Source organism: Macrosteles quadrilineatus, unplaced genomic scaffold, assembly GCF_028750875.1.
Source record: "Macrosteles quadrilineatus isolate MER2022 unplaced genomic scaffold, UCM_ALF_1.0 Scaffold_4__1_contigs__length_99947679, whole genome shotgun sequence".
In the NCBI taxonomy this organism is placed as follows: domain Eukaryota; kingdom Metazoa; phylum Arthropoda; class Insecta; order Hemiptera; family Cicadellidae; genus Macrosteles; species Macrosteles quadrilineatus.
This window is the reverse complement of record NW_026542597.1, coordinates 90,204,126-90,229,132: the sequence shown is the minus strand read 5'-3', so window position 1 is coordinate 90,229,132 and position 25,007 is coordinate 90,204,126. Positions and strand designations below refer to the sequence as shown.

Sequence of the window (25,007 nt, the reverse complement as noted above, 5' to 3'; positions counted from 1 at the left end):
AAATATAAATTACCACTCCACCAGTCTATGTGTATAAGTTGAGACACGTTTGTAGAAAACACTAAAAAGGCAAACTTCTAAACAATTTTAAAATATTTACAACTTTAATTATATAGAAATGTTCATAACACAGTAAGTAATTCCATTAGTTGCATAAGCTTTTACGTGAGTCTTTTTAATTAATTGAAAATTAAGTCTGTAATAACTCCTAAAATAGCTCCTGTAATACCGGTACTTGATAATTGCTTGATTTCTAGCAACGAGTACACAAAAGTTAAAAATTCAACAATGCATTAACATAACAAGCTCTCTTTCACGCTGCAAGACTAGTAAACGGCAGAAGTAAGGCAGAACGGCAGAACTGCGGTATTGGTTTACCATACACGCCTGCAACGATGCGCTGCAAACCGCGCGACGAGTAGCTAAATGAACCGTAGAGTAAGTGAGCCTTCTAATATTTGTAGAGGGTTCACTTACTCTACAGATCATTGTGCCAATGAACTGTAGAGTAAGTGAGCCGTCTTCTATTTGTGTAATAGTTATCATGAAATAGGCTCGTATAGTATACGAGCCTACTCCTGTAATTTATTTAAATTCAGTATTTTGGCTCGTATACTATACGAGCTTATTCCTGAATTATTCAAGAATTCATACGCTTGGCTCATAGGCACTATGATCTGTAGAGTAAGTGAACCCTCTTCATTTATTTGATATTTTTGATCGGCTCGTATAGTATACGAGCCTGTAGTGCAAGTGAACCTTCAATATTATTTACGAAGCTCGTATAGACTATGATTTGTAGAGTAAGTGAGCCATGTGTTTTAAGAATTACATATTTGGAGGCTCATTGTGTCAATGATTCGTAGAGTAAGTGAACCCTAACCGCTACAGCGACTCGCGAACACTGTTTACGGCGAAGGCTCTATGACTAACTGAATCGGACTGTACTGGATTGAGTTAGGTATCGTTCTTTCCGTAATATTCTAAGCTTTCTCCTAGGTCTGTCTCTAAGCACTATTCATTTTAGTTCCGAAAATATTGTAGCAGACAGCTGACTGAGCTGACGTGCGTGCGTGTATTTGTAAACAGCTAGGTTACCCTCGGACCGATGACTGATGTGTTTTATTACATTTATCATTGTTTTAGTGTTAAAAATCAAAAGTAGTGATATACGTGGTGCATTATAAGAAGATTTAAGTGGTTTTGAAGTGCTGGTTGATGATCCTGAAGAAGTAGGTAGTGATATTGATGTAAATTATCAGCCAGATTCCTAGCTATGGTTGGGCTATGCATTCTTAGCTAAACGCTATGTACTGAAATCTGTTTTTTGCCCATAACATATTTATTTGCAAATCTACTTCCTTATATTATTATATATTTGTAATCCTCATAAAATTTAGAACAAAGTGGCTATTTTCAAATATTTATAGGCCTATAATTTATACAATTTCATTGAGCGCAAACTTATTTTTTTTTTTAAATTTTCGAAATTATACATTTTTTTTTACCTAAAAAATTTTTTTTTTAAAAATCTTTCTTATGTTTTATATATAATATTGAAGCCCAAGATTTTCCAAACAAAATGGTATATAGAACAGTATAATTAACATTGTTTTTAAGCTTCTCAGATCAGTTTTAATAAAATCTTGCAAATGAGCAAAAAATAGGCTGACATTAAGGCCAAAACACGTGACACTCGGAGGGTTAGATGATCCACAAAAACTCAAGCTTGTTTCTGCTTCATCCTGCATAAGCTGGATTATTTTATCAGTATAATGTTGAAATGGAATTTTATGTTTCCATCTTCAACAGTTCAAGTTCTGCGTCTAAAAACCAAAATATTACTCTGATTCAACAGCGGGACGAGGTCAATGTCAATTTTTGTTAGTTTTGGCGAATTTTCCCATAGACAGATCTTTATTACCGTAGGTAGCTCAGACATGGCTCAGACATAGACCCAGGATTGATTTACTTTTTCATTTTGATGTCCTTCATTTTCATTTTGTGTAATTGTTCGTGAACACGATAGCTCGAGTATTGATGGTACAACTCAAAATTGTCAATAGAGTCGTCGTGTAGAGCTTGAAAAAACAAATATTTAGTTAATTGAAGAACTGTCGTGTGTCAATTGTGTCCTACAACCGAAACTTCTCGAAATTTACCCTCACACCTGCAACGTTCAACGTTGTCCCTTCCCTTTGTAATTGTTTACCAGGAATCCTTCGAGGCGTTATGAGGGTTGAAAAGATTTGTGAAGTTGTAAATCTAGCGGGATACATGGCATTGGGACTGTTTTCAAACTGAACCCTATTATTGTTCGCGCTCTCTCTCCCTCTCCCTCTGTCTCTGTCCCACCCATCGGCCCCTCTGCACTCTCTACGTGACCTACCCCACGTGGTAGCTGCAACGGTGCAACGACCGCGTGCTGCGGTCTGTGGCGAGGAAGCTTCTGGAACTGTGGGAGAGAGAGAGAGATAATGAGAGAGCGAGGAGGGTAATTTTCTGAGGCTGATGGAATATTCCATGACCGAAGAACACAAAGGTGCACAAAAGCCTCTACGAATCTAGAATAATTACCGGAATTTATTAATTTTGTGTCACAAATGCGTTAAAAAGACAACCAGAACTTCTATTACCGTATTTTTAACTCTACTATCATAATTCATACATTATTATTAGTGAGAAAGATTGGATGTATGGATGTATGTTTGTGACAAGTAAACGCGAAAAATAATACTAAACCGACAGGGTTGAAATTTGGTATGATGATAGCCCACATTCCCGATTAACATATAGACATATTCTTATTGCAAAAATCCTTTCGGGCTCCACCCTAGTAGCCCTGGAGTTTCCCATGTTAACCATATGAGAATACAAAGCATTGCAGCAAGAAAACTAAACATGTGTTGTTTCTAAATTAGTAGTTGACGAATTCAAAAGCATGACGAAACACGTAATTTATTTTTATGGTAGTATAATAAATACCCCCGCCGCAGCAAACCTGCAGACTAAGCGAATTTCCATTTGACTGATTTGATTTACACTGAAATGTCTACTTAAAAATATAACATTTATTCCCGATTTAAATAGAATTAGCAAGTACTTAGGTTTGCTGCATCAGGGAGGGTAAAACTTTTTTTTATGTTAATAGTTAGTAAGAAATAAAAACATTTTCCAAATTTAATCAAAATATGTTCATAAACAAGCAAACTACAACAGTTTACTTATTCTCCATAAGAATAACATGGGAATTGTAAATTTACAATTTTTTGGAATTTTCTCCGTAACCATTAGGCGCATAATAACGCTTCAATATACTAAATTATTTGTTTTTTTAAGCTCTACAAAATGGTTTGGAAAGAAATTGCTAAATTTTATGTTTTTTGGGTCAAAAATGGGAAAAACCTATTTTTACCCCATAAAACCCCCCGTAAACCCCCGTTCCCATAGTCCGATCATGCTGGATCGCGAACTCGTTCGAATAAACGTAGGTTTACACGTTTGTACCAAATTTCATCAAAATCGGACCATTTTTGCTCGAGTTATCGTGCTAACGGACACATATATAAATATATATATAAATATATATATATAAATATATATATATAAATATATATATATATGAATTTGAACGGATGGTGTTTTTGGCCTCTAGGGACCTCAAAACGAAAAAAAAAATCGGTCCCGCGTCCAAGTCTTACCATGAGTACTACGGTAATAGCTTATTCCCTATATGGGAAATTCGCTAAAACCACACTAAAACGAATATTCTCACACAATAAATCTTATTGTTGGGACAGGATTTTGATGGCTACGCTCAAATACGTTTGATTAAGTGCAATCTCAAAAATCTGGTAGTCATAAACACACAAATACAATATAGCGAAAATTCTCCAAATGAGGTTACATGCGTAAACGTAAACGCATGAAAGATGGCTCTATTGATGTCGGTTGGTTCTAGAACAGAACAGCTGTTTGAATGGGAGGGGGGAGGGGGAAGGTTCTAGACCATTGTTGTATCGCTCAGCTCTGGAACGTTCCAGAACCTAAAAACCGTTGTTCCCGTCCCGTTTCAAACTCCTAGTTCCAAATAATTCAGTCCAACGTATCCAAGACAATGAAACTACAAAATAATTGTGGGAAAATATAAAATATTTAGAGATTTTGTCTGATACTAAATGAACTGAAAAATTACTATTAACTGAAAAAGTATTTTCAAAATCGAACCCGAACTGTTTACTCAAATTATTGATTCCTACCGAATGAAAAATAATTGGGTACTTTCCTGTTATCTGGTACCTGCGAAAAAATTCTTTAACAACTTCGTCGATCCAGAGTCCGGAGCACATACTACCGTTTAGGTTAGGTTTGGTTAGGTTCGTTTACTTACAATACTCATGTTATTGATAAACTAACCTAACCTAACCTAACCAAAGTACAACCAGGTACCAGATAACAGGAAAGAATTTTTTCGCAGGTACCAGATAACAGGAAAGTACCAATAATTGATCACTGAAATGTTTTTCCATTTTTACTATTTCATTTTCCTATGACTTAACGTATTTTCTGACTTAGTTCACAATACAGTACTGTCTACTGTCAATGGTTGAATTATATTTGGACCATCATTAGACCTCACATTCACATTGGGAATAAAGTAATTTCAGCTCAAATAAATTTTCATCCAATCTAAAAACTACGCTTTTAACTAATCACACACTTGGGTAATCTCTTAGTTTATTGGAACGTAAATAAATTCAATCCCTCATTAACGTAGTATACTAACGTCGTACATTAACGTCGTATACTTTATAAAGTATTAAGTTTGAATAAACCAAGACATTTTTTAATTTCACACAATTGTGGTTTTTGGCTTTTCAATGAGCATTTGAATTAGAGCCAGTTGTAAAATTGTTTTGTGGCGTCCAAAGATTATTGAATCTTCTTAAATCATTTTGCCCTATAGCTTCTACAGTTAACACGTACAGGATACATCTACATTGGTATCTAATATTGATACCTTCGTTCTTGAGGTTAAAGTTTAACACATTTTTCATATTCATCCCTAAAGGTTGGTCCTTTACCGGTACTACACGAAGAGCGCAGGCAACAAAAGAAGGTAATTAATCCAGTTCTCAAAACTGGGATGACACAAAAAATTCAGAGTTTTTGTTGTCAAATTAAGTACATGGTGAAAGAGTACAAAGTAAGGGAAGCAAAAAACTACATTGTCGGATTAGTACATATTAATAAGAAATAACATCTACGATCGAGGGACTATGTTTAATTGTGTTAGTTACGTTGCTGCTGTTGTTGTAATTATTGTAGTATTTATATCACATCTTGCTTGGATTTTTATTGTTATTTCTTGTTATGTATGGCTATTTTATTGTTATTTCTTGGTAATGTTTCAATGTAATGGGTTTCCCGTTGGAATAAATAAATAAATTTACGATGAAAATATACTCAGAAGAAATAAATATCACCTGCGATCAAGATCGATTATTTACAGACTAAAGTTATTATAACCCTTTAAAATCTGCAAAACTTGCGATTGGAATATATTGAAGTAAATAAGATTATAAAAAACAAGGATTAGTAGTAGTAGTGAGAGAATTATTTAAATTTGTTCAAGGTCGAATATAGGTCACTAGCCTGCTATCCGAGCGTAGTAGTTGAGTCACATTTGTTTAGTTTTTGGCACGTGAATCAGCTGTTGTAATCAGCTGATAGAGCTTCTAGATTATTGTCCTAATTCTGGCACACACCCACAGACAGCCTACGTCACAGCTGTCTTCAATCTATAATTAGCATCAGCTGTTTACCTAGAATCTTCGGTAAACAGGAAATTTTACGTTGGAAATCTATAGACGTTTTGGAGATTTGTATTGTTAGTCAAAGTAAATAGGCAAAAAATAATAATTATAGGTGTTGATTAAAATTGATAGTATATGGATAAACAAGTATCAAAAGCAGCTATCCAATTTTGTGATATACTACGGTAAAAACCACGAAACCGTAAAACGAATATTCTTCCATAGCATGTTGTGCTGTAGTTTCATAATAAAATAAAACAACCTCGTTTAGAGTTAGACCGACAACAAGGATATTTTGTACGAATAAAAGGACGGTTTCTATGTTGGCTGCTTCAATGTGGAGTTTGAATCTCTGATGATATTTTTGTTACAACCAAAAATACCTATGTGCGGTGGAACTTTCAAAGTCAATGAAAATACAAAACTGACCAAGAAGTTTGTGATTTTTACATCAGGCAGGTTTTGTACCGTTTTTGATCAAAGGATTAACCGTGCCCAATTTGAGAAATTACTGTTCTGTTTAAAATGACACAACTATTAACTTAGACCTATTTACTCTGTCGTATATAACCTAATGGCTAATAAATAATGTCCTTTTGGTAGCTTTTCACTACAATTGTGCAACTATCAATACAGTATTGTATATTCAAACAAACTGAAGACGAAATTATTACTATATTTCCAGAGTCAGTTTCAGTTTTCTTGATCAAAAATGACCTGAGAAAAAACTAAAATATCTCCAGATTCGTTGCCTAAATTACACTTGTATATTTGGTAGGTACTTGATAAATGAATAATTCGATTTGAGTATAAATTATCAGCGTAATAATACAAGTTTACCAAACCCAGTTTCATTTATGTTGAATAAAACAACAAATTTGAGCTATTAACTTGATTCGAAAGATGTGAAGGTAATTTAGTACAAAGTATGATATAAAAGTGTTTACAACTTCAACAAATAAAGTCAATAATACAGTTTATTGGTTCATTTCTAAAGATATATAAACCTGATAATAATATTAGAATAATTAAATGTTAGGTAGTTTCTAGAATTTTAAAGTACTTAAAATGAAATAAATATTTCAAAATCATATTAAATTTATAATTTAAAAATGTTTCAAATGTTTAAGAGATAAATAATATAAAATTTGAAATAATATTGATGTCTGTATTTGTTATCATAATAAATTAAATTCACAATTAAAACCAATAATATTGTAATAATATCGTCTTAATATTGTATAGTTAAATTCACACGAAGGAAAACGAAATTATTTTGGCAAAGTTATTCCCAAAATAGCGTTGTATTCTACAAAGAATCAGAATCTGACAGAAGTTTGCGTTTGCTAGAAAGTTCGTGAAAGAGCGGGAACAGCGGTGGAGATCAATACACGCGCCGTCGACCAATCAGAGCGCAGCTCGAGAAGCTTCTCGGCCAATGAGAGCGCCGCAGCGCCTCAAACAGCTGAGAAGCTTCGAGAACAAGTCAGCTGGTTATAAATACGAGCCGCTCGCCCTAGCTCTTCAGTTTGAAAGAGTCAGCGCAACACAAAGTGACTAAAGCGATCTTATCCAGTGCGTTTATTTGTTCAGTGCGATATCTGAAGTGATTTTATTCTGTGTCAAGTGTATTATAGACGATCATCATGCCAGGAAAAATGCCAGCTATTGGAATCGACTTGGGAACGACCTACTCCTGCGTTGGTGTGTGGCAGCAGGGGAAGGTGGAGATCATCGCCAACGACCAAGGCAACAGGACGACTCCCAGCTACGTCGCCTTCACAGACACAGAGAGGCTGATAGGAGATGCCGCCAAGAACCAGGTAGCCATGAACCCAGAAAACACAGTATTCGATGCTAAAAGATTAATTGGCAGAAAATTTGATGACCCCAAAATTCAACAAGACATCAAACATTGGCCATTCAAAGTAGTTAGTGACTGTGGTAAACCTAAAATCCAAGTAGAGTTTAAAGGTGAAAGAAAAGTATTTGCCCCAGAAGAAATTAGTTCCATGGTTTTAACAAAAATGAAGGAGACCGCAGAGGCCTACCTCGGCGGTACAGTTAGAGATGCAGTTATCACAGTTCCGGCTTACTTTAATGACTCGCAAAGACAGGCTACAAAAGATGCGGGGGCCATTGCTGGGTTGAATGTCCTCCGAATCATCAATGAACCCACAGCAGCAGCTTTAGCTTATGGATTAGATAAGAACCTTAAAGGAGAGAGGAATGTTTTAATTTTCGATCTTGGCGGCGGCACTTTTGATGTCTCCATCCTGACCATCGACGAGGGCTCCCTCTTCGAGGTGAAAGCTACGGCAGGCGACACACATCTGGGAGGTGAGGACTTTGACAACCGTCTAGTCACCCATCTAGCCGAGGAGTTCAAGAGGAAGTTCCGCAAGGACATCCGCTCCAACCCAAGGGCTCTCCGCAGGTTGAGGACAGCGGCCGAGCGAGCCAAGCGCACTCTGTCATCCAGCACCGAGGCCAACATCGAGATTGATGCACTCTACGAGGGTATCGACTTCTACACCAAGGTCTCGAGAGCACGCTTCGAGGAACTCTGCTCAGACCTGTTCCGCAACACACTACAGCCTGTCGAGAAGGCGTTGAATGATGCCAAACTCGACAAATCATCCATCCACGATGTAGTCCTTGTGGGAGGATCCACCCGCATTCCAAAGATCCAGAATCTGCTGCAGAACTTCTTCAACGGCAAGTCTCTAAACCTCTCCATCAACCCTGACGAGGCTGTCGCCTACGGTGCTGCGGTCCAGGCTGCCATCCTCTCCGGGGACCAGAGTACTGCCATCCAGGACGTGCTGCTTGTTGACGTCGCTCCTCTGTCACTTGGTATCGAGACGGCAGGCGGAGTGATGACCAAGATCATCGAGAGGAATGCCAGAATCCCGTGCAAGCAGACACAAACCTTCACCACCTACGCAGACAACCAACCAGCTGTCACCATCCAGGTCTTCGAGGGCGAGCGTGTGATGACCAAGGACAACAACCTCTTGGGAACATTCGACCTAACAGGAATCCCGCCCGCACCTCGAGGCGTACCCAAGATCGACGTCACCTTTGACCTGGACGCCAATGGTATCCTGAACGTCTCCGCCAAAGACACCAGCTCTGGTAAATCAAAGAACATCACGATCCAGAACAACAAGGGTCGACTGAGCAAGGAGGAGATTGACAGGATGGTCAACGAGGCCGAGAGGTATAAGGAAGAAGATGAGAAGCAGAGAGAAAGGATCTCAGCTAGGAACCAACTGGAGAGTTACACCTTCAACGTGAAGCAGGCGGTTGATGACGCCGGGGACAAACTGAGTGAAGCTGACAAGAACACCGTCAAGCGAGAATGTGACGAGGTGCTGCAGTGGCTCGACAACAACACTTTGGCGGACAAGGAGGAATATGAACACCGACTCCGAGAACTGACCAAGCAGTGCTCTCCGATCATGTCCAAGCTCCACGGCGCAGGCCAAGGTGCTCCCGGCGCAGGTGGTTGTAACCCCGGTGCAGGCGGCTTCAACCCCGGCGCAGGTGGCTTTCCCGGTGCAGGCGGCTTCAACCCCGGTGCTGGTGGCTTCCCCGGAGCAGGCGGCTTCAACCCCGGCGCAGGTGGCTTCCCCGGCGCAGGCGGCTTCAACCCCAACTCTGGCCGAGGAGGACCAACCATTGAAGAGGTTGACTAAATTTCACCACCCATGTATGTTGTATTTTAATTCTCAAGACTGGTTCCTATTTACATCTTTTTTATAATTTCCTGTTATGATTTTTGTTTATTTTAATTAAGATTAGCTTATTGTGATGTTCTGTAGTTATATTGCATTATACACAATAAACTAGTGTTAATTATTTAAAATCTGAGTTATTATTTTCCCTAAATACTCTATTTTATTTTTAGTATCAAACTGACAATTAACTTTCAGTAATATATAGGCCTGTGAGAAGAAATTATAAATTTTTAAAAACATATTTCAAAGTGGAAGTAAGAAATAAATTAGCTTATTAAATCAGTGTCCAATCTACTGGTTAAAAAAATATTTTTTTGCTATAATTTCAAAGAGAAATAATATGTCTTCCTATTAGAAAGTGTGTAAGAACAATGAGTGTTCAAGAGGCAATTCATAACTTGAATATATCATTTGTGTAATGGCTTAAACATTAGGCCTATATTATTGATATTGAGTACAAAAGATAGAATACAATAGAAATATAGTTAGCCAAAAACAATCAGATAAATAATTGAGCCAACATTATCAACAGAACTGACAAAAATTGGTTACAAACTATATCTTTGGTTGCAAGTTTTATGTCAGAAAGATCATCTTAATGGTGTCCATAAAGAAATCAAAAAGGTATTTACAATTCAATGATTGTTATAAATTGAGGAAAGATAGATATCACAGATTAGGAGTTTGAAATGCTAAATAAGAAATAATCAAAAAAATAATTTATAATAAATGTATTTAATTGTTTGGATTGCATTAACTAATATCCTATGAGGATACCTCACATCAATGATTTTTACTTAGGATACAACAAAGTGTATAAACTATAGGCCAACTATAATTGTTACGTATGAGTGTATTTATTTAAAAATTGAATATTAAAAGTGATTATTCATAGGTAAATTACGAAGGACCACCGCAAATTACATTGCGGAAAATAATAAGAAACTTGAAAACATGTACCTTTACAAACTCCAGTGCAGACGTAGGGGGAAGTGGGAAAGATGGCGTATTTGAACTTCAGATTAGTGTCGGCGCTGTGACGAACCCTTGGTAGTTGGATGTTGGATGAGACGATTTTCGCTCTTCTTTCTGCTTGAAGGCTTGATGTTCGCACGTAACGCTAAGTCTTTTATTGTTCGTGGCCACTTTAATTACACGGAAGTCGCGACACCGCACAGGACACTTTGATTACTTGATGGTGCATGATTCGTGAGTTAATAAAACGCAAATAAAAATACTACTTGTCACTAAAACAACAAAAAATAACTTCAGAATAAGATTGGGCAATATTAATTGCAATAAAAATGAAAACTGAAACAACTTGATGAAATAATGTAAATAGAAATGAGATTAAAAGAGGTGGCCGGTACTAGACCATATTAATAGGGCCGTGGACAGAGAGAGAATGACCAGGATACCTGTCTGAGGCGAACGACAAGCGATAAGGACAATGACATGAATAGAGCGATAAGATTGTTGTCTGAAGATAAAATGGACTTGGGTTCTGTGGCTTTGGCGTTTGGCATTACCATTTGTATTTAAAATAAAATAAATATTCTTCTTTTGAATTAATATAAAGTTAATAGTTCCTTTTTCCTTCTAAATACTAAACAATAATGATTTATAAAGCTACCAGTTTGAAAAATGAATAGCTTACATATGTTCGTAAGCAACCAAATGTGAAATGTCTTTTACAAGGTAGATGCTATCAACTTTTCAAGATTAGTTTTGCAAGACAATTTAAAAATTGAATGATGTCTGTTCATGACACAATACTTAATACTTTAATACATGGCTTTTATACACATTCACTACCAGGTGTCAGTAGACTACACAAAGGCCTACAGAGGAGAGTGAACTTGAACTAGTAATTGTTAGTTGGTTTACTGGTACTTGCACAATTGCCTAAATCTCACTTTACTTCATGATGCCTACCATAGGCACAATTCCATAGCAGCTACTTCTGATTGGGAGGCCTGCAGAACCAACAACAATACAAGCAGCACAAGCACAGGTAAAGGTAAGTTTCAAACCAGATAAACTGTAAAATTATTTTAAAATCATGTTTTTCATGTCCAGTAAATACTAATGAGTGAGTGATTAAATAGTTCTCATATTGGTAAAATTAAATCTGCTTTAATCTCTATAGGCTATTATAAACGCGCAGTAATATAAAATATAAAATCACCCAAGATATAAAAATGTTTGTTTTACCATTGTTGCACCATGACTCGTCGGTGATACGTTGGTGAGGTATGATGCGGCGGTCTGGACCATGCGCGGTCTCACATAAATTGTTTTACCTTGGTTGTTTATTAACCGATCTTTCAAAAATCTGTCAAAAACCGTTGGATTAGTCATAACATTTCCTGAAAACGTATACTCTTGATAGTTTTTGTATCATCACTGGTTTTAAACTTATTTACAAAATTTTTTAAATGGCTGTCATTTTGGATTGGTACAATTTTTATAAACCTGATACTAGACATAGACATAGACATACTGTCATTTTGGATTGGTACAATTTTTATAAACCTGATACTCTGTGCAAAGATTAGACTTACCTGTCACTACTTAGGTACCAAGTTTCAAGTCAATCGCAAGGAGTTCGAAAGTTGTGGATTCATTTTTGAAAATTACATACACACACATAGACAGAAAACCAGTCATCTTAGCAACTTAGACTCATTCTTATATGGTGTTTATTGCATTTTTTTAACGTAAGGAACAAATAAATACACAAAAGAGAGTTCCGGGACACCCTGTATACCAAACCGTTTGCAAGACGAAGGCGTCATGATGATGTGTACTTACGTCCCTTTCTTACAAGCGACATAATGGAATAAAACTTGTAGTAAATGATGTAGTTAGGATGACAAAAACCTAAAATTTTAATCAAAAAGGTATAAAAATGCGATATACTTGTACAAAAATATTTTTTTTTATTTTCAGCAAACCAACAACTCTCAAAAAACTATAAAATTGAAACAAAACGACTAATGGTAGATTTTAACAGATCTCTAAATATAGTTTATGATTGACCTTCAGTCCAAACAAATCAGACGTGAATATTCAAATAGAGATTTTTCAGTTGCCTTTAATGCCTATACTTGGCATTAACCTATTTTAGACGGTTTAATCACACTACTCTAAGTAAATGCAAATGTAAATACAATATGTGCATTTGTAACATATAATACATTAAGATATTCTTCAAAATATACTGAAGCAAATAATATATCTACAACTAAAGTCAGATCTATTTAAATGTCACTGCTACATCATTTGACGTTTTTGTATATCTTAAAGCCCTTTGACTTGTGTAAGCTAGTTGGACTCGGTCCCTAAAAAACGTATTTCACATACAATTAATTGTAAAATTTAGTTCAAGAATTTAACTTGGAAGAGCTTCTTGGATCTTAAAAACAATACATAAAATACTACAAATAAATCTTTTTATACCTAAACACGAGTATATAAATCTTACAACAAAATACTTGTTAGTGTTAGAATTTAATTATTGATATCAGTATGTCAGAAAATATTTGTCGGTATCATAGAAAATGTTACATGAACAGTCAATATAAATTACGTTTATGTCTTTTAACACTTAAATAAATAAGTTATTTCTAGTTTGAAAACAAATAACACCTTGCAAAATAAACTCTTATTATATATCAACAAATTACTGTATTAATTATAGGTAGTCATGGAAGAAAATATAGTTCAAGGCTTTTGGGAGGAACAAATTGGAAATCCCAATTAAGGCACTTCATTTACAACTATCACAGATATATGATAAAGAATACAGCTTGTGTCTTAAAAAACTAAATCCATACATTAGTATGAAATATAGTATGTACAGAACCATGAGGCACGGAATGTTTATATTAAACGGAATGTCTTACAAAACATAAAACATATAGCCTCTACGCTTTAAAATAATAGACTCAAGCAATCAATTTTATTTCTAAACTTAAAAATATTTTTAGGTATGTCAGTTTGATACAGATTTTTAAGATTTATAACAAAAACTGAGAGTGTGGACGGATTACAACAAAAATAGTCAAAAATTGTAGCAAAATATTTTTTGGCTAATATAAAAAAATGCAGTTTCGTCTTTAAGGTAATTTCAAGTGAAAATGTCAAATATAGTACGATAATGAGACAATCATTCTTAATCTTAGGAAGAATTAACATACCACATGTTAAACATCAAGAAAATCAATGGTTGGCAGAGTTGGAAGACGAAGTAAGAGTTTCAACAGGAAATGCACTTTCAAGCAATCACGTTCTGTATTCTACAGGCTGCTTCCTGCGACAACGCAGCTTCCCTCAACACCTGAAAAATTATAACAACATTTAAATGTAACGATAAACATGACATAAACCTAAACGTTAATGCATCAGTTGACTGGTTTGCAGTGTCGAGTTTCCTGGGTTTCCCATGCAGCCTACACTTTTCAAAGTGAGCACTCATCTCCATTAATACGGTAGGCTACTTGGCTTAAAATACCTACCTTTGTATGGTCGCCATTTCAGATTAAAGTATTAAAGTAAATTATAAAGTATGCTTTGACCATGAAAGCCTACCTCCTACTTTATTGTACTGTAGTTTGTTATTAAACACATAATGTGAGCCTTAAAAACATATCCATTCGATGTTATATACGGACTGATGGTTTGGAATTATTTTATTTTGAAGAGCGAGAGGGATTATACTGTGATTCTCTCCTCTGGATTGAATCGCTTTACCACAAGTTATGGGATTTTGCACTGCACACTGTATTGGCCAAGGAAAGATGTCTTATTGAAATTTCTGAGAAAATGTAATAAATTAGAATGTTCTAAACACATACCAAGAGGTGTGTGTCCATTTCCGCAAGTGATTGTTGTATCCAGTCAGGCTTGGTTCCTACGCGGGCCACCAGAGTGAGGTGAGAGACAGACAACACCAGACCCACCGTCCTCGCTTCGAGCAGTCTAGCGTCTAGAGGAGGGTACATGGCCCTTACCATGTCATCTGCTCTGATAGAGATCCTCCTAGCCACCTGTAATAGCAAATATCTTACCTAATATTTTGTTTCACAGATACCATGAAGTACTACCCACATACCAAATTTCTTCAAAATCAGACCACAGATGTAATTTTAGCTATGTACACAACCACACACACACACACAGAGATATCACTTAGAAAAATAACTTTTTGGGTTCTAGGGGACCCAAGGGTCAAGACAAATATTGCCACCCTAAACTCAAACTTAAACATTTTTACGAAAACAATATTTTTTCCATATAAAAGGGGGAGAAAGTAAAAAATCAGCAGCGCATTTTATCGACAAGGGAACTTTCCCTCGGAGGATTCACACCCTTCACATTTCCTGACTGCATCACCCACCTGTATTATATCCTGAAGTCTGTTCTGGTGTTCCGGATGAACCGCGACGTCTGCTACGTGGTTGACCAGCCGATGGCATATCTTGAGTATCGCCATGCAGTGAGACACCAGTCCCGTAGCGTCCCCCACCCATTCCTGCGCAAGGATGCTCTCTATGTGCGGATGCAGGCAGACCTCACCTAACTCTACGTCCGATTCCATTAAGCAGTCTTCAAATTGGCTACAACATGTTGATTATCATTACAGTACAATTAAATATGAAAGCATGATTAGCGTAGTTTAGAATAGAGTGGATCTGTGTATCTGTGAGTCTTAGTAAGATAAGCTGTTTTATTAGCCAGGACCATTTATTTAAAGCCCAATGGCCAAGGACAGCTGGGCTTAGTTTTAAATTGTCGAAAAGCTACTGACATTTCTCAGGATCGAATCGGCCAGTCAGCGACTTTCCGATTGTGAGTTAAGCAAGCACTATAACAACTGAACTTAAGCTATTTTATCATCAGTGAAGATATAGGGCCTACAAGGATTTTGAACTACGCCTATTGAGTTTGCAGTTAGAGGCCAAGTAGAAATTGCCCCAGATTGAACAAAGTCACACAAATGTACTTCGCTAAAAAACCTTATTAACAAACAACAACAACAAATTAAATGTGTTTTAATGTGGTCGACCCTCAAAATAAAAGCAATACAAACATCTCCAAGCTATTGGATAAGTGGAGTTAAAATCCATAGTGAATAAGAGGCTAGAATAAACTTAAAAATGTTGTGTAAAATTGTGGGTTGAGAAGCAACAATTTTAAATGTTAAGAAATGTAGTAGGCCTAGTTAAATTACAACATTTTTTTAAATTTTGTCTGGTGGATTAATCCAAGGGAGTATTTATTTCAATTTGGGTCTAGAAATAAACTTCATAGGCTACATCATATAAATTCACACTAGGCAACTTACCTTACATCAGACTTAGCAAGCTTTTTTACGTATCTTGAAGTTTTGTCTCTAATATTCTTATGTTGGCAGATCAAAACCAAACTTAGGAAAGCTCCAGTAAATATGACTCCAAGAATCACAATGGCTGCTGTGACGACTAGCTCCATGATCAGATTCAGATTATTTTCCTTTCAAAACTAGCAACAAACACAGAACTGACCAAATTCTGAAACACACCAGGGTAACAGCTTTAAAAATTTAGGTTAGTACAATTGTCATATTATCAAGTTAGGTATAAATTTTAATCTAGTCTAGATTTTAATTAGCAGAGTCTTGAGTGTCCATTTTTACTTTCTCCCCTTATAGGCCTAGGTATAATGGAGAAGGTATTGTTTACACAAATTTCTCAGGGTGGATTGGAGGGGGGTACCCCCGAACACCTCGGTTCACACATCCCCCCCCCCCTTGTGACTGTTTCAGATCCGCCACTGTCCCAAAATAAAAAATCGGATTTTAAAAGCTTCACCGATTTTGAACCAAATTTTTTATGGTATCACAACTTTAAGTTTAGTCCTTTTAATTCTATAAAAAATGCAAATGTTGTGATGATCCTTATAAAATGTAATTTTCCATACATCCACCGCTTAGGCTACCCATGATAAGGGTTGTTAGCTAATTGGAGAAAGTAAATTTATTATTAAATAAACGGTATTGCTGATACCGTTTATTTAATTAATTTATGAGACTTTCTTGAGGAAGATGAGATGAGATTAAAACGTAGTATGCTATTTATGTGTGGTATGACTGTAGGCTACATCGTAGCTGGTCCTCAGTAGGAACCTACTCAAGACAAGTTTTTTGGACATGTAAGTTAGGCTGGGGTACTTGTCTGCAATCTAACTTGCTCTCGATTTTATCGCGTGCAACTTATTATACTTCTTAAACTTTCAAAACTCTCTTAGCTACACCTCTTGTCTTAGTCGCAGCCCTTTGCAACAGCCAGATAATCGAAAAATTGACGCAAAATCTAGGGCTAGGCCTAAATTGTTAATGGAACTTGGTTGATAATATGGTAAACATATCCAACAAAATTACGTGTTGTCTTCGCCTAGGCATGGGTGTTTAGTAATGAATTGTCTGATAAGCAAAGGTACCTGTCTTAAGTAATAATGCAGGGTCTAATTGACAAAACCAAGCAGGCCTGGCCTAAATTAGTACAACAGTGACAAGAAAACTGTTTCTATAATAAACTAAAATATTTAAATGTAAAACATATAAATGATTATCGAAAGCTTGAAAATGCTTTAAGTTAAAACGTAGTAAATAAGTTAGGTATATTACCACACAAATTAATTTGATAATAAACAACTTAAAAAGACAACACAAAACAAAAACACAACAGACAGCCTGACTGAGACAGAGACATAACAAAACTCAAAGACATCCAATCCCAATGACAACGATTAACATTTCTCCACCGGCCCCTAAAATAAATGAATAATACAGACTAAAAGTATAATAACTATTGACTATTGATCTAAAGGTCGCCGTCAAGCCACCACGAAAACCCGTCATCGGCGCCTCCTCAGTGTTATGGTCAGAGGGGCGAATAACCCATCACCACAAAAATACAAAAGTAGTGGGTTACCTACCCTACCCATTCTAGGCACCACCACAACCACGGATGCCTTTAACTCCAGGCCGCGGCCTTCGAACTGGCAACGTCGCAAGTGGTATTGTAACAGCCTGTTTTGTTTGGAAGCAGCTAATGGTATTTGTGTACTGTATTTACGAAAGATTGGTTACTGGACTATGTCAATATTGACTCCCCTTAAAATTGTACAGAATAGATATAGATTTTTAATTCATATTGTTTCGGTTTTAGATTCTGTATGTTCTATTTTCAATACTTCAATAAATTTATGTTCATACATTTTTTATTTAAATCAATAAAGTGCAAATTAATGAACTGATGTCACCTGTCTGCCATGTTATCTTATGGGACGTCTGTCACTGAACAACACATCTTGCGACGTTGCCAATTCTACCAGGCCGCGGCCTGTAGCACAGCCACCTCTAATACACCTGTAGTTACCGCCACCAGCAGTTTAATCATGGTGGAAGGAAAAACATAGGTGTGCTATTCCCGTCATATTCTGACGTCACTCGGATTGCAAACAAAAGATCACCAGATTAACTGTCAAATGTAACTGTCAAATTAGTGTTTTGTTTTGGTTTGATTGTTATTGTTGGACTCCAAGTTCAAGTTCCAGGCTCGAGTTCCAATCCAAGTCCAACTAAGTCCAAGCCCAAGCCAAGAAGAGTGAAGTGAAGAGTCCAAGCTCCCTCCAATCCAAGCCTATATGCCAATAATAATTGTATTGTTCAAGAAATCATCAATGAAGTAGGAAGTAGGCTTATGAGGCCGGAGTTATTCACAACAACGATTCCCGAATTGTTGTGACTTTTGGCGGTGTGCTAATTTATAATCTAGCAATAGATTTCCCAGGTAGGCATAAACTTATCAATTCCCTTTGTGTTAAGACAAACTAACCTTAAACTAAACAAGAAAATAGCCTAGGCATATCCTTTACTAACTGACAAGGTGATTGATTGAGGTGATGCTACATAGGCTAATCCAACCAATTAAGTAAGTACCGGCAAAGCCGGGTTTACACTATGTAGCAAAACCTACTATGTAAATTTTGCTATAGCCTAGGCCTATAGCTTAACCTCACACACAACCTCATTCGCATTCCGTATCGAAAATCTCACGCCGAAGAGACATTGTTCGTGGCAGCTATCAGTGCTATCACAGTGATCTTAGGAAGTCTGAGACGGAAGTGAAGGTTTTAGCAAGTTTTAGGTTCAACCGCTTCTTGCTTTGAGAAAAAAGTACAGTGTAGCTGATTTACTACGGGACCTTAATGATGATGATCACGCTAACGATTCATAATTAAAACGCGAAATAAGGCAATTTGGTAGCTTCAAAAACGTTTTACGTATGACCACAACACCGGTTGTCCACGGAAAAGTTCAAATTGCCCACGGAACAGTTCAGATTGCATCCCGATCCTGCGCACTGTCCAGTCCTTCCATTGAAACAAAGATCGCTGAGCAACCAGGAGGCTACAACTGTGCACCGGTGACACTAAATGCTACATATAGCAGATGCTAGACAAAAAATATTTTTATAGGCTAACATTGCTACATGTAGCAATGTTAGATGTAGCATGTATTTCTGTTGATCTGTACCGACTCCCGGTGGATAGCACAATTTTTGCTATATATAGCAGGATCTGCTACATATAGCCTAGCAGTGTTATATAGCACTTTTAAAAAGTTACTTTTTCTACTTCTAGCAAATGCCATATAACATTGCTAGATGTTACACAAATCTGCTATAGCCTATAGCAGGTTTTGCTACATAGTGTAAACCTGGCTTAAGGCCTATTATAAGCTTTCCACAGTTTTTTGCACATTACAAATCAATCACTAACCCACTAAGTTATAGACTTGGGGTTTAGTTTATGAGCCTACCTCAAGCTTAACGTAATAAAACAGAGAATGGATTTTATATTCTTTAAATAAGTATACTTAAGGCCTAGCTAGACCTATATTAACTTATACTAGTCATGTTATAGCAATGGGTTCGGCTGCAGTTCCAAGCGTACAATAAGTTATAGGCCTAAGTATATGAAACTTATTGTTCGGTTTGATAGCCTATTTAGATTAACTTAACTTAGTCTATATTTTTCTATTAGGCTATAAACATTGATTTCAAAATTGGTTTGTTTACGTTTTAATGAATGTATAGGCTAACTATAAATAAGTAAAAACAAAAACACAATTTGTTGTATAAAAATTAAGTTAACAAAAAACAATTACTAAAACGTAAATTAAATTATAACTTAGTTAGATGAAAATATAAAGAAATATATACCTACTTAATAAACCTACTTAATTAACGTTGTTCTGATGCTTCGATTTTGAGGATTTTTTGCATCTAAAAATTTAGCTGGTTTTCAGCTATTATTCTGTTCTTCATCTTGTCTCCACATATTCGCATTTTGCACTGTCGATGCGATACTCCCTGGTGTGGATTAATGTCCGCACCAGTGAGTACTACGACTATCCGCAGTACTATCCTGAAAATTAGACCAATTCGTATATACCAAGGCAAAAATATGGTTCGGATTCCACTATAAACTGTAGGGTCCCTTAGTTGCCATTAGCTGTATTGGCTATTAATTAACAGCTGTGTCTAAGGAATAAGTCGGCCTTAGTCACTAACAAGACTACAAGATCGCACCAGTCATCCTACACTCATCTCCATTCATAATTGGCTTAAAATACCTACTTTGTATGGTCGCCATTTCATTAAAAAAGTATTAACAGTTACTGTAGCTTGTTTTGGAATCAAACATTTTTCTGGTATTTATTCCGTATAGGTGCCTCCAAACGAATTGTTAATTTTGATATCTTACTTTATAGTTTTTTACCTCCTGAATCCAAATATACCATTATTTTTCACCGCTGATAAATATTTCTCAAGATATCGCCGTAAAACATGCTTAACATTACAATAAACAAGATAGGATGGATAACATTTCAAGTGATTCTGTAGTCAAATAACTTAATGTTCTCTATAATAGGAATTTCGTCACATTATGGAGATATAGATGGACTGGTGGACTAATTACTTGTAGTTCTTATTTAGGCATGTCAGGGTGGTAGGTCGTGCTGTATGTGAATTGGTAATGGATTAAGTGTTTTGAAGTTAGGTTAGATTAGGAAGGTAAAGTTTAGGTTATAATGTATCGAGTTGTTAGTTTATGTTGCCTGCAGACTGTTTTTGTAAAATTAAAATCCTGAGAAAAACACTTGCTTGCATTTTTGAAATAGTAATTTGAAGTGTTTTTTCTGGATTTTAATTTTACAAAAATAGTCTGCAGGTAGCATAAACTAACAACTTGATACATTATAACCTAAACTTTAACTTACCTAATCTAACCTACCTTCAAAGGACTTAATGCAGTCACCAATTCACATAAAGCACGACCTATCACCCTGACATACCTTTTCTGACATCAAAAGGAGTTTGCTTACACATTCTAGAGGTTTGGTTAGGTTAGGTTATGTTAGAATAGCACCATTTTAGTATGTAATTTCTAAACGGCGAAATATAAGTAAATCAATAAATCATTAATAAGGATAAAATACCCATAGTACATTCCACTTTTAAATGGCATCCATCCTACCTTGTTTATTGTAATGTTGTATATTATTACGGCGATATCTTGAGAAATATTCATCAGCTAGCTGTGAAAAATAATGGTATATTTGGATTCAGGAGGTAAAAAACTATAAAGTAAGATATCAAAATTAAAAATTCGTTTGGAGGCACCTATACGGAATAATTACCATTTTTCTTTGAAAATCAACAAAATTTACAAAAGTGATGATAGCCTATTGTTAGCACACAAATAAGTTTAACTTAAGTTATCTAAAATTCACAGTTTCTTCCGTTTTTAAGCTAAGTTAGTATTTTTTCCGTGGAAACAAGGGATATAACGGTGTTGTTTTTGTTTATATCAAATGGTACAATCAAAATCGTTAAGATATTATTATAGATGATAAGTTGTATTTCGGTATGTATCGTTATTCATCCGATAATATATCGTAAGCTCTAGGCCTATACAGAACTGCAGCCATGGGTTCCGTTAATTTACATTCAAAGCAGGATGAGCCAATGGTAACAGCTTTAGCCGCACAACCAAAGCCGCTGTTGTCGTTGCTTAGGATGCTACCTTAAGCTAGCCAATGACAGCCGCCATTTATTTTCTTCCGTCTTTTTTCACTAGCTATTTTTATAGAGGTACCCCAATAACATTGTTTACTGGGTAATTATGCAGGAGAGGTTAAGTGTATGCCTAGGTTATAGTAAACCAAGTTGTTGATTTATATCACGTCCAGACTGTTTTTGTGTTATTCAAACAGTGGGTGAAACACAAAAAAATAAATACTTCAAAAACGCTTGCATCGGAGAGATCTTTACACCATGTAATATTCAGCTAAACATCTAGTTTCTGGTGATAGCCTATAGGCCTAAATCAATATAGGTAATGAACTTGGTCACATTATTTTAAATTATTAAGTAACTCAATTTTACTAAGAACAAAAAAAATCTGAAACACCTTTTGAATGTCAATCTTGGGCCTTTTGTTTTTATTATAGGGGAGTAGCCTAATTTGTTACAAGAACAGAACACTGACGTGTGTTATTTCCTCCATCGGTAGCACTGCTTGATGAGTTTCATCTACGGTAGCTACCACATTGCATCTATGCTTTGTAATGGGCGAGTTCTGTATCCATCCTGTACTCATGCGCTTTTCTACAAAAGGTAGGCCACTAATTCAAATAGAAAAGAGTATCAAAATGGTGTTATTCAAATTTCCTGCCTATTGCAACTTATAATACAAAATGCTTTAACGATTTTGGGTTTTGTTCTAGGGTTACTAAAATGTGGCCATGTGTCTCATAGTTTTAGACTGCAGCACCTAAAGCAAGTGCAATAAAATTCTATAAACTGCAAGATGAGTAACAGAAAAGTAAATTACTTCTACGATCACGATGTTGGGAACTTTCACTATGGACCTGGACATCCGATGAAACCACATAGACTGTCAGTGATTCACAGTTTAGTCATGAACTATGGCTTGCACAAAAAAATGGAGATTTACCGACCTTACCGAGCAACTTCCTTAGACATGTGTCGCTTTCATTCGGAAGACTACATAGAGTTCTTGCAAAGAGTAACGCCACAGAATCTACAAGGGTATACCAAGTTCCTTACTCAGTGTAATGTGGGGGACGATTGCCCATTGTTTGACGGACTCTTTGACTTTTGCTCTATGTACACTGGTGCGTCTCTGCAAGGTGCGACAAAGTTGAATCATAATTCTTGCGACATCGCAATTAATTGGTCAGGTGGGTTGCATCATGCAAAAAAATTTGAAGCGTCAGGGTTTTGTTATGTGAATGACATAGTAATCGCTATTCTTGAACTTTTGAAGTATCACGCTCGAGTGCTGTATATTGATATTGACGTGCATCACGGTGACGGCGTGCAAGAGGCGTTTTACCTCACTGACCGAGTAATGACAGTTTCATTTCATAAGTTTGGGAATTTCTTTTTCCCCGGGACAGGGGACATGTACGAAATCGGAGCAGAGAATGGTAGGTATTATTCCCTCAATGTTCCGCTGAAGGAAGGTATAGACGACACAAGCTACTACCAAGTATTCCAGCCAGTAATACAGTATGTGATGGACTTCTATCGTCCGACAGCTATTGTGTTACAGTGTGGTGCAGACTCACTGGCTGGAGACAGGCTAGGTTGTTTTTGTTTGAGCACCAAAGGACATGGTGAGTGTGTGAAATTTGTCAGAGATTTGAACGTACCTTTGCTGGCCGTTGGGGGAGGGGGTTACACGTTGCGTAATGTCGCACGTTGTTGGACTTATGAGACCTCCTTATTGGTTGATGAACCGATCAGTAACGAGTTACCTTATACAGAATACCTCGAATACTTCGCTCCCGATTTTACTCTTCATCCCGACATCGTGACAAGACAAGACAACGCTAACAGTAAGCAGTACTTGGAAACGATCGTGAAAAACGTGTACGACAACTTGAAGTTGTTACAGAATTCACCGAGTGTTCAGATGCAAGACGTTCCTGGTGATGCTTTCCCAGACATGGCCAACAATAATGTTGATGACAAAGATCCAGATGTGAGAATAACGAAGGAAGAAGAAGAAGCTAAAATCGAGCCTGTAAATGAGTTTTATAATGGTGATAAAGATCAAGATGGTGAAGAGGTATCGACTACGTAGTCCAACACTGGTGGAAAAGCTGCTGAGAAAAATCTGCCTCTAAAAACAAAAGTGTAAAACAGTAAAATGAAACAGTAGAAAAACTGTTAAGTGGTACATAATCATGTAAAGACTGAATTACAATAGGTACTGTTCTAGGTACTTTAGTAACAAGGTTATGTCTGCCCTCCTCTTGGTTAGTGTTTGCAAATAATAATGATGACAACATAAATGCTTAGACACAAAAAGTACTATACCTTTTTGTAAAGCTTCTTTTTATATTACTATACATAAGAGAACAGAGAGGAAGATGCTGGGTGTTTAAGCTATTCCTTATTTATGTATTATATGGTATTATTAATCACATTTGAATGTTGTACTTTATGTACTCAAAAGTTAATTTTTATACAAAACGTTATTACTTACAACCAAGATTTTACATTATTATGTATATATTTGTATAATTTTTATTTTATCATACGATCAATGCAGTTATTATCACCAACTTTATATGTTTTTATTGTGTTTTTGTTTTAATTATGTTAATATTTTTTATTAGGCTAGATGTATACTATAGGAATATTTATATTTTATTGGTAACTTTCTATTTATCAATGGAAATGTTTACAAATTATAATAACTAGGCCTATGCTATCATATTTATTTTTTGTTTTTACACCGAATGGTTCTGGATCAGCCTCAGAAAAAATCACAGTTTTTATAAGAAACATTGTACAGTAATCTTAATGTAATCTTATAATCAAAGTAGACTACAAAACTACAATCTTTTAGGTTTATTTATTAGGTTTATTTATAAACTATTTGTTAAGTTATAGACAATTTTTAAATTTATTTACATGCTTTTAGCGAATTTCCCATATAGGGAACAAGCTATTCCCGTTGGACTCATGGTAAGAGCTGGCCTGAGCCGATTTCATTTTTTGTTTTGATATTGGCCCAGAGGCCAAAAAACACCATCTGTTCAAATTCATATATATAATTGTGTCCATTAGCACGATAACTGAATAAAAATTGATCAAGTTTACAAATGTGTAAACCTACGTTTATTCTAACAAGTTCGCTAACCAGCATGATCGGACCATGGGAACGTAATATGGGGAAAAAATAGGGGGGTTTTCAATTTTTTACCCTCAAAACATAAGATTTCCCAATTTCTCTCTTAACCATTATCAAGAGCTTTAAAAAAGAAAGAATTTTGTATATTAAAGTGAGTTTGTGCAGT

The 25,007-nt window shown here is 36.1% G+C and overlaps 3 protein-coding genes across 6 annotated transcripts; 2 read left to right on the top strand and 1 right to left on the bottom strand.

Annotated features, from left to right (window-relative positions):
- Positions 1-7,353: 7,353 nt before the first annotated feature.
- LOC128991752 (heat shock protein 70 A1-like) lies at positions 7,354-9,687 on the top strand. Of its 3 annotated transcripts, none has more exons than XM_054414925.1 (2): positions 7,354-9,365; positions 9,444-9,687. In XM_054414925.1, exons 1-2 carry the CDS (start codon positions 7,463-7,465, stop codon positions 9,515-9,517), a joined length of 1,977 nt encoding a protein of 658 aa, XP_054270900.1. In that variant the 5' UTR covers positions 7,354-7,462; the 3' UTR covers positions 9,518-9,687. The 3 variants fall into 3 exon arrangements, with proteins under 3 accessions (XP_054270900.1, XP_054270898.1, XP_054270897.1); XM_054414923.1 differs by having other exon boundaries at positions 9,423-9,687; XM_054414922.1 differs by having other exon boundaries at positions 7,354-9,687.
- Positions 9,688-13,711: 4,024 nt separating this feature from the next.
- On the bottom strand, positions 13,712-17,314 carry LOC128992296 (transmembrane protein 98-like). Of its 2 annotated transcripts, none has more exons than XM_054415793.1 (5): positions 17,229-17,314; positions 15,909-16,113; positions 14,961-15,180; positions 14,419-14,610; positions 13,712-13,901 (listed from the first exon to the last, which is right to left on the bottom strand). In XM_054415793.1, the coding sequence occupies exons 2-5, from the start codon at positions 16,052-16,054 to the stop codon at positions 13,839-13,841; spliced, it is 621 nt and encodes a 206-aa protein (XP_054271768.1). In that variant the 5' UTR covers positions 16,055-16,113; positions 17,229-17,314; the 3' UTR covers positions 13,712-13,838. The 2 variants fall into 2 exon arrangements, with proteins under 2 accessions (XP_054271768.1, XP_054271767.1); XM_054415792.1 differs by lacking the exon at positions 17,229-17,314 and adding an exon at positions 17,042-17,208.
- A 967-nt stretch (positions 17,315-18,281) lies between these two features.
- Positions 18,282-24,541, top strand: LOC128991575 (histone deacetylase 3). The gene is made up of 2 exons (XM_054414587.1): positions 18,282-18,396; positions 22,401-24,541. Exon 2 carries the CDS (start codon positions 22,484-22,486, stop codon positions 23,783-23,785), a length of 1,302 nt encoding a protein of 433 aa, XP_054270562.1. The 5' UTR covers positions 18,282-18,396; positions 22,401-22,483; the 3' UTR covers positions 23,786-24,541.
- The last annotated feature ends 466 nt before the right edge of the window (positions 24,542-25,007 follow it).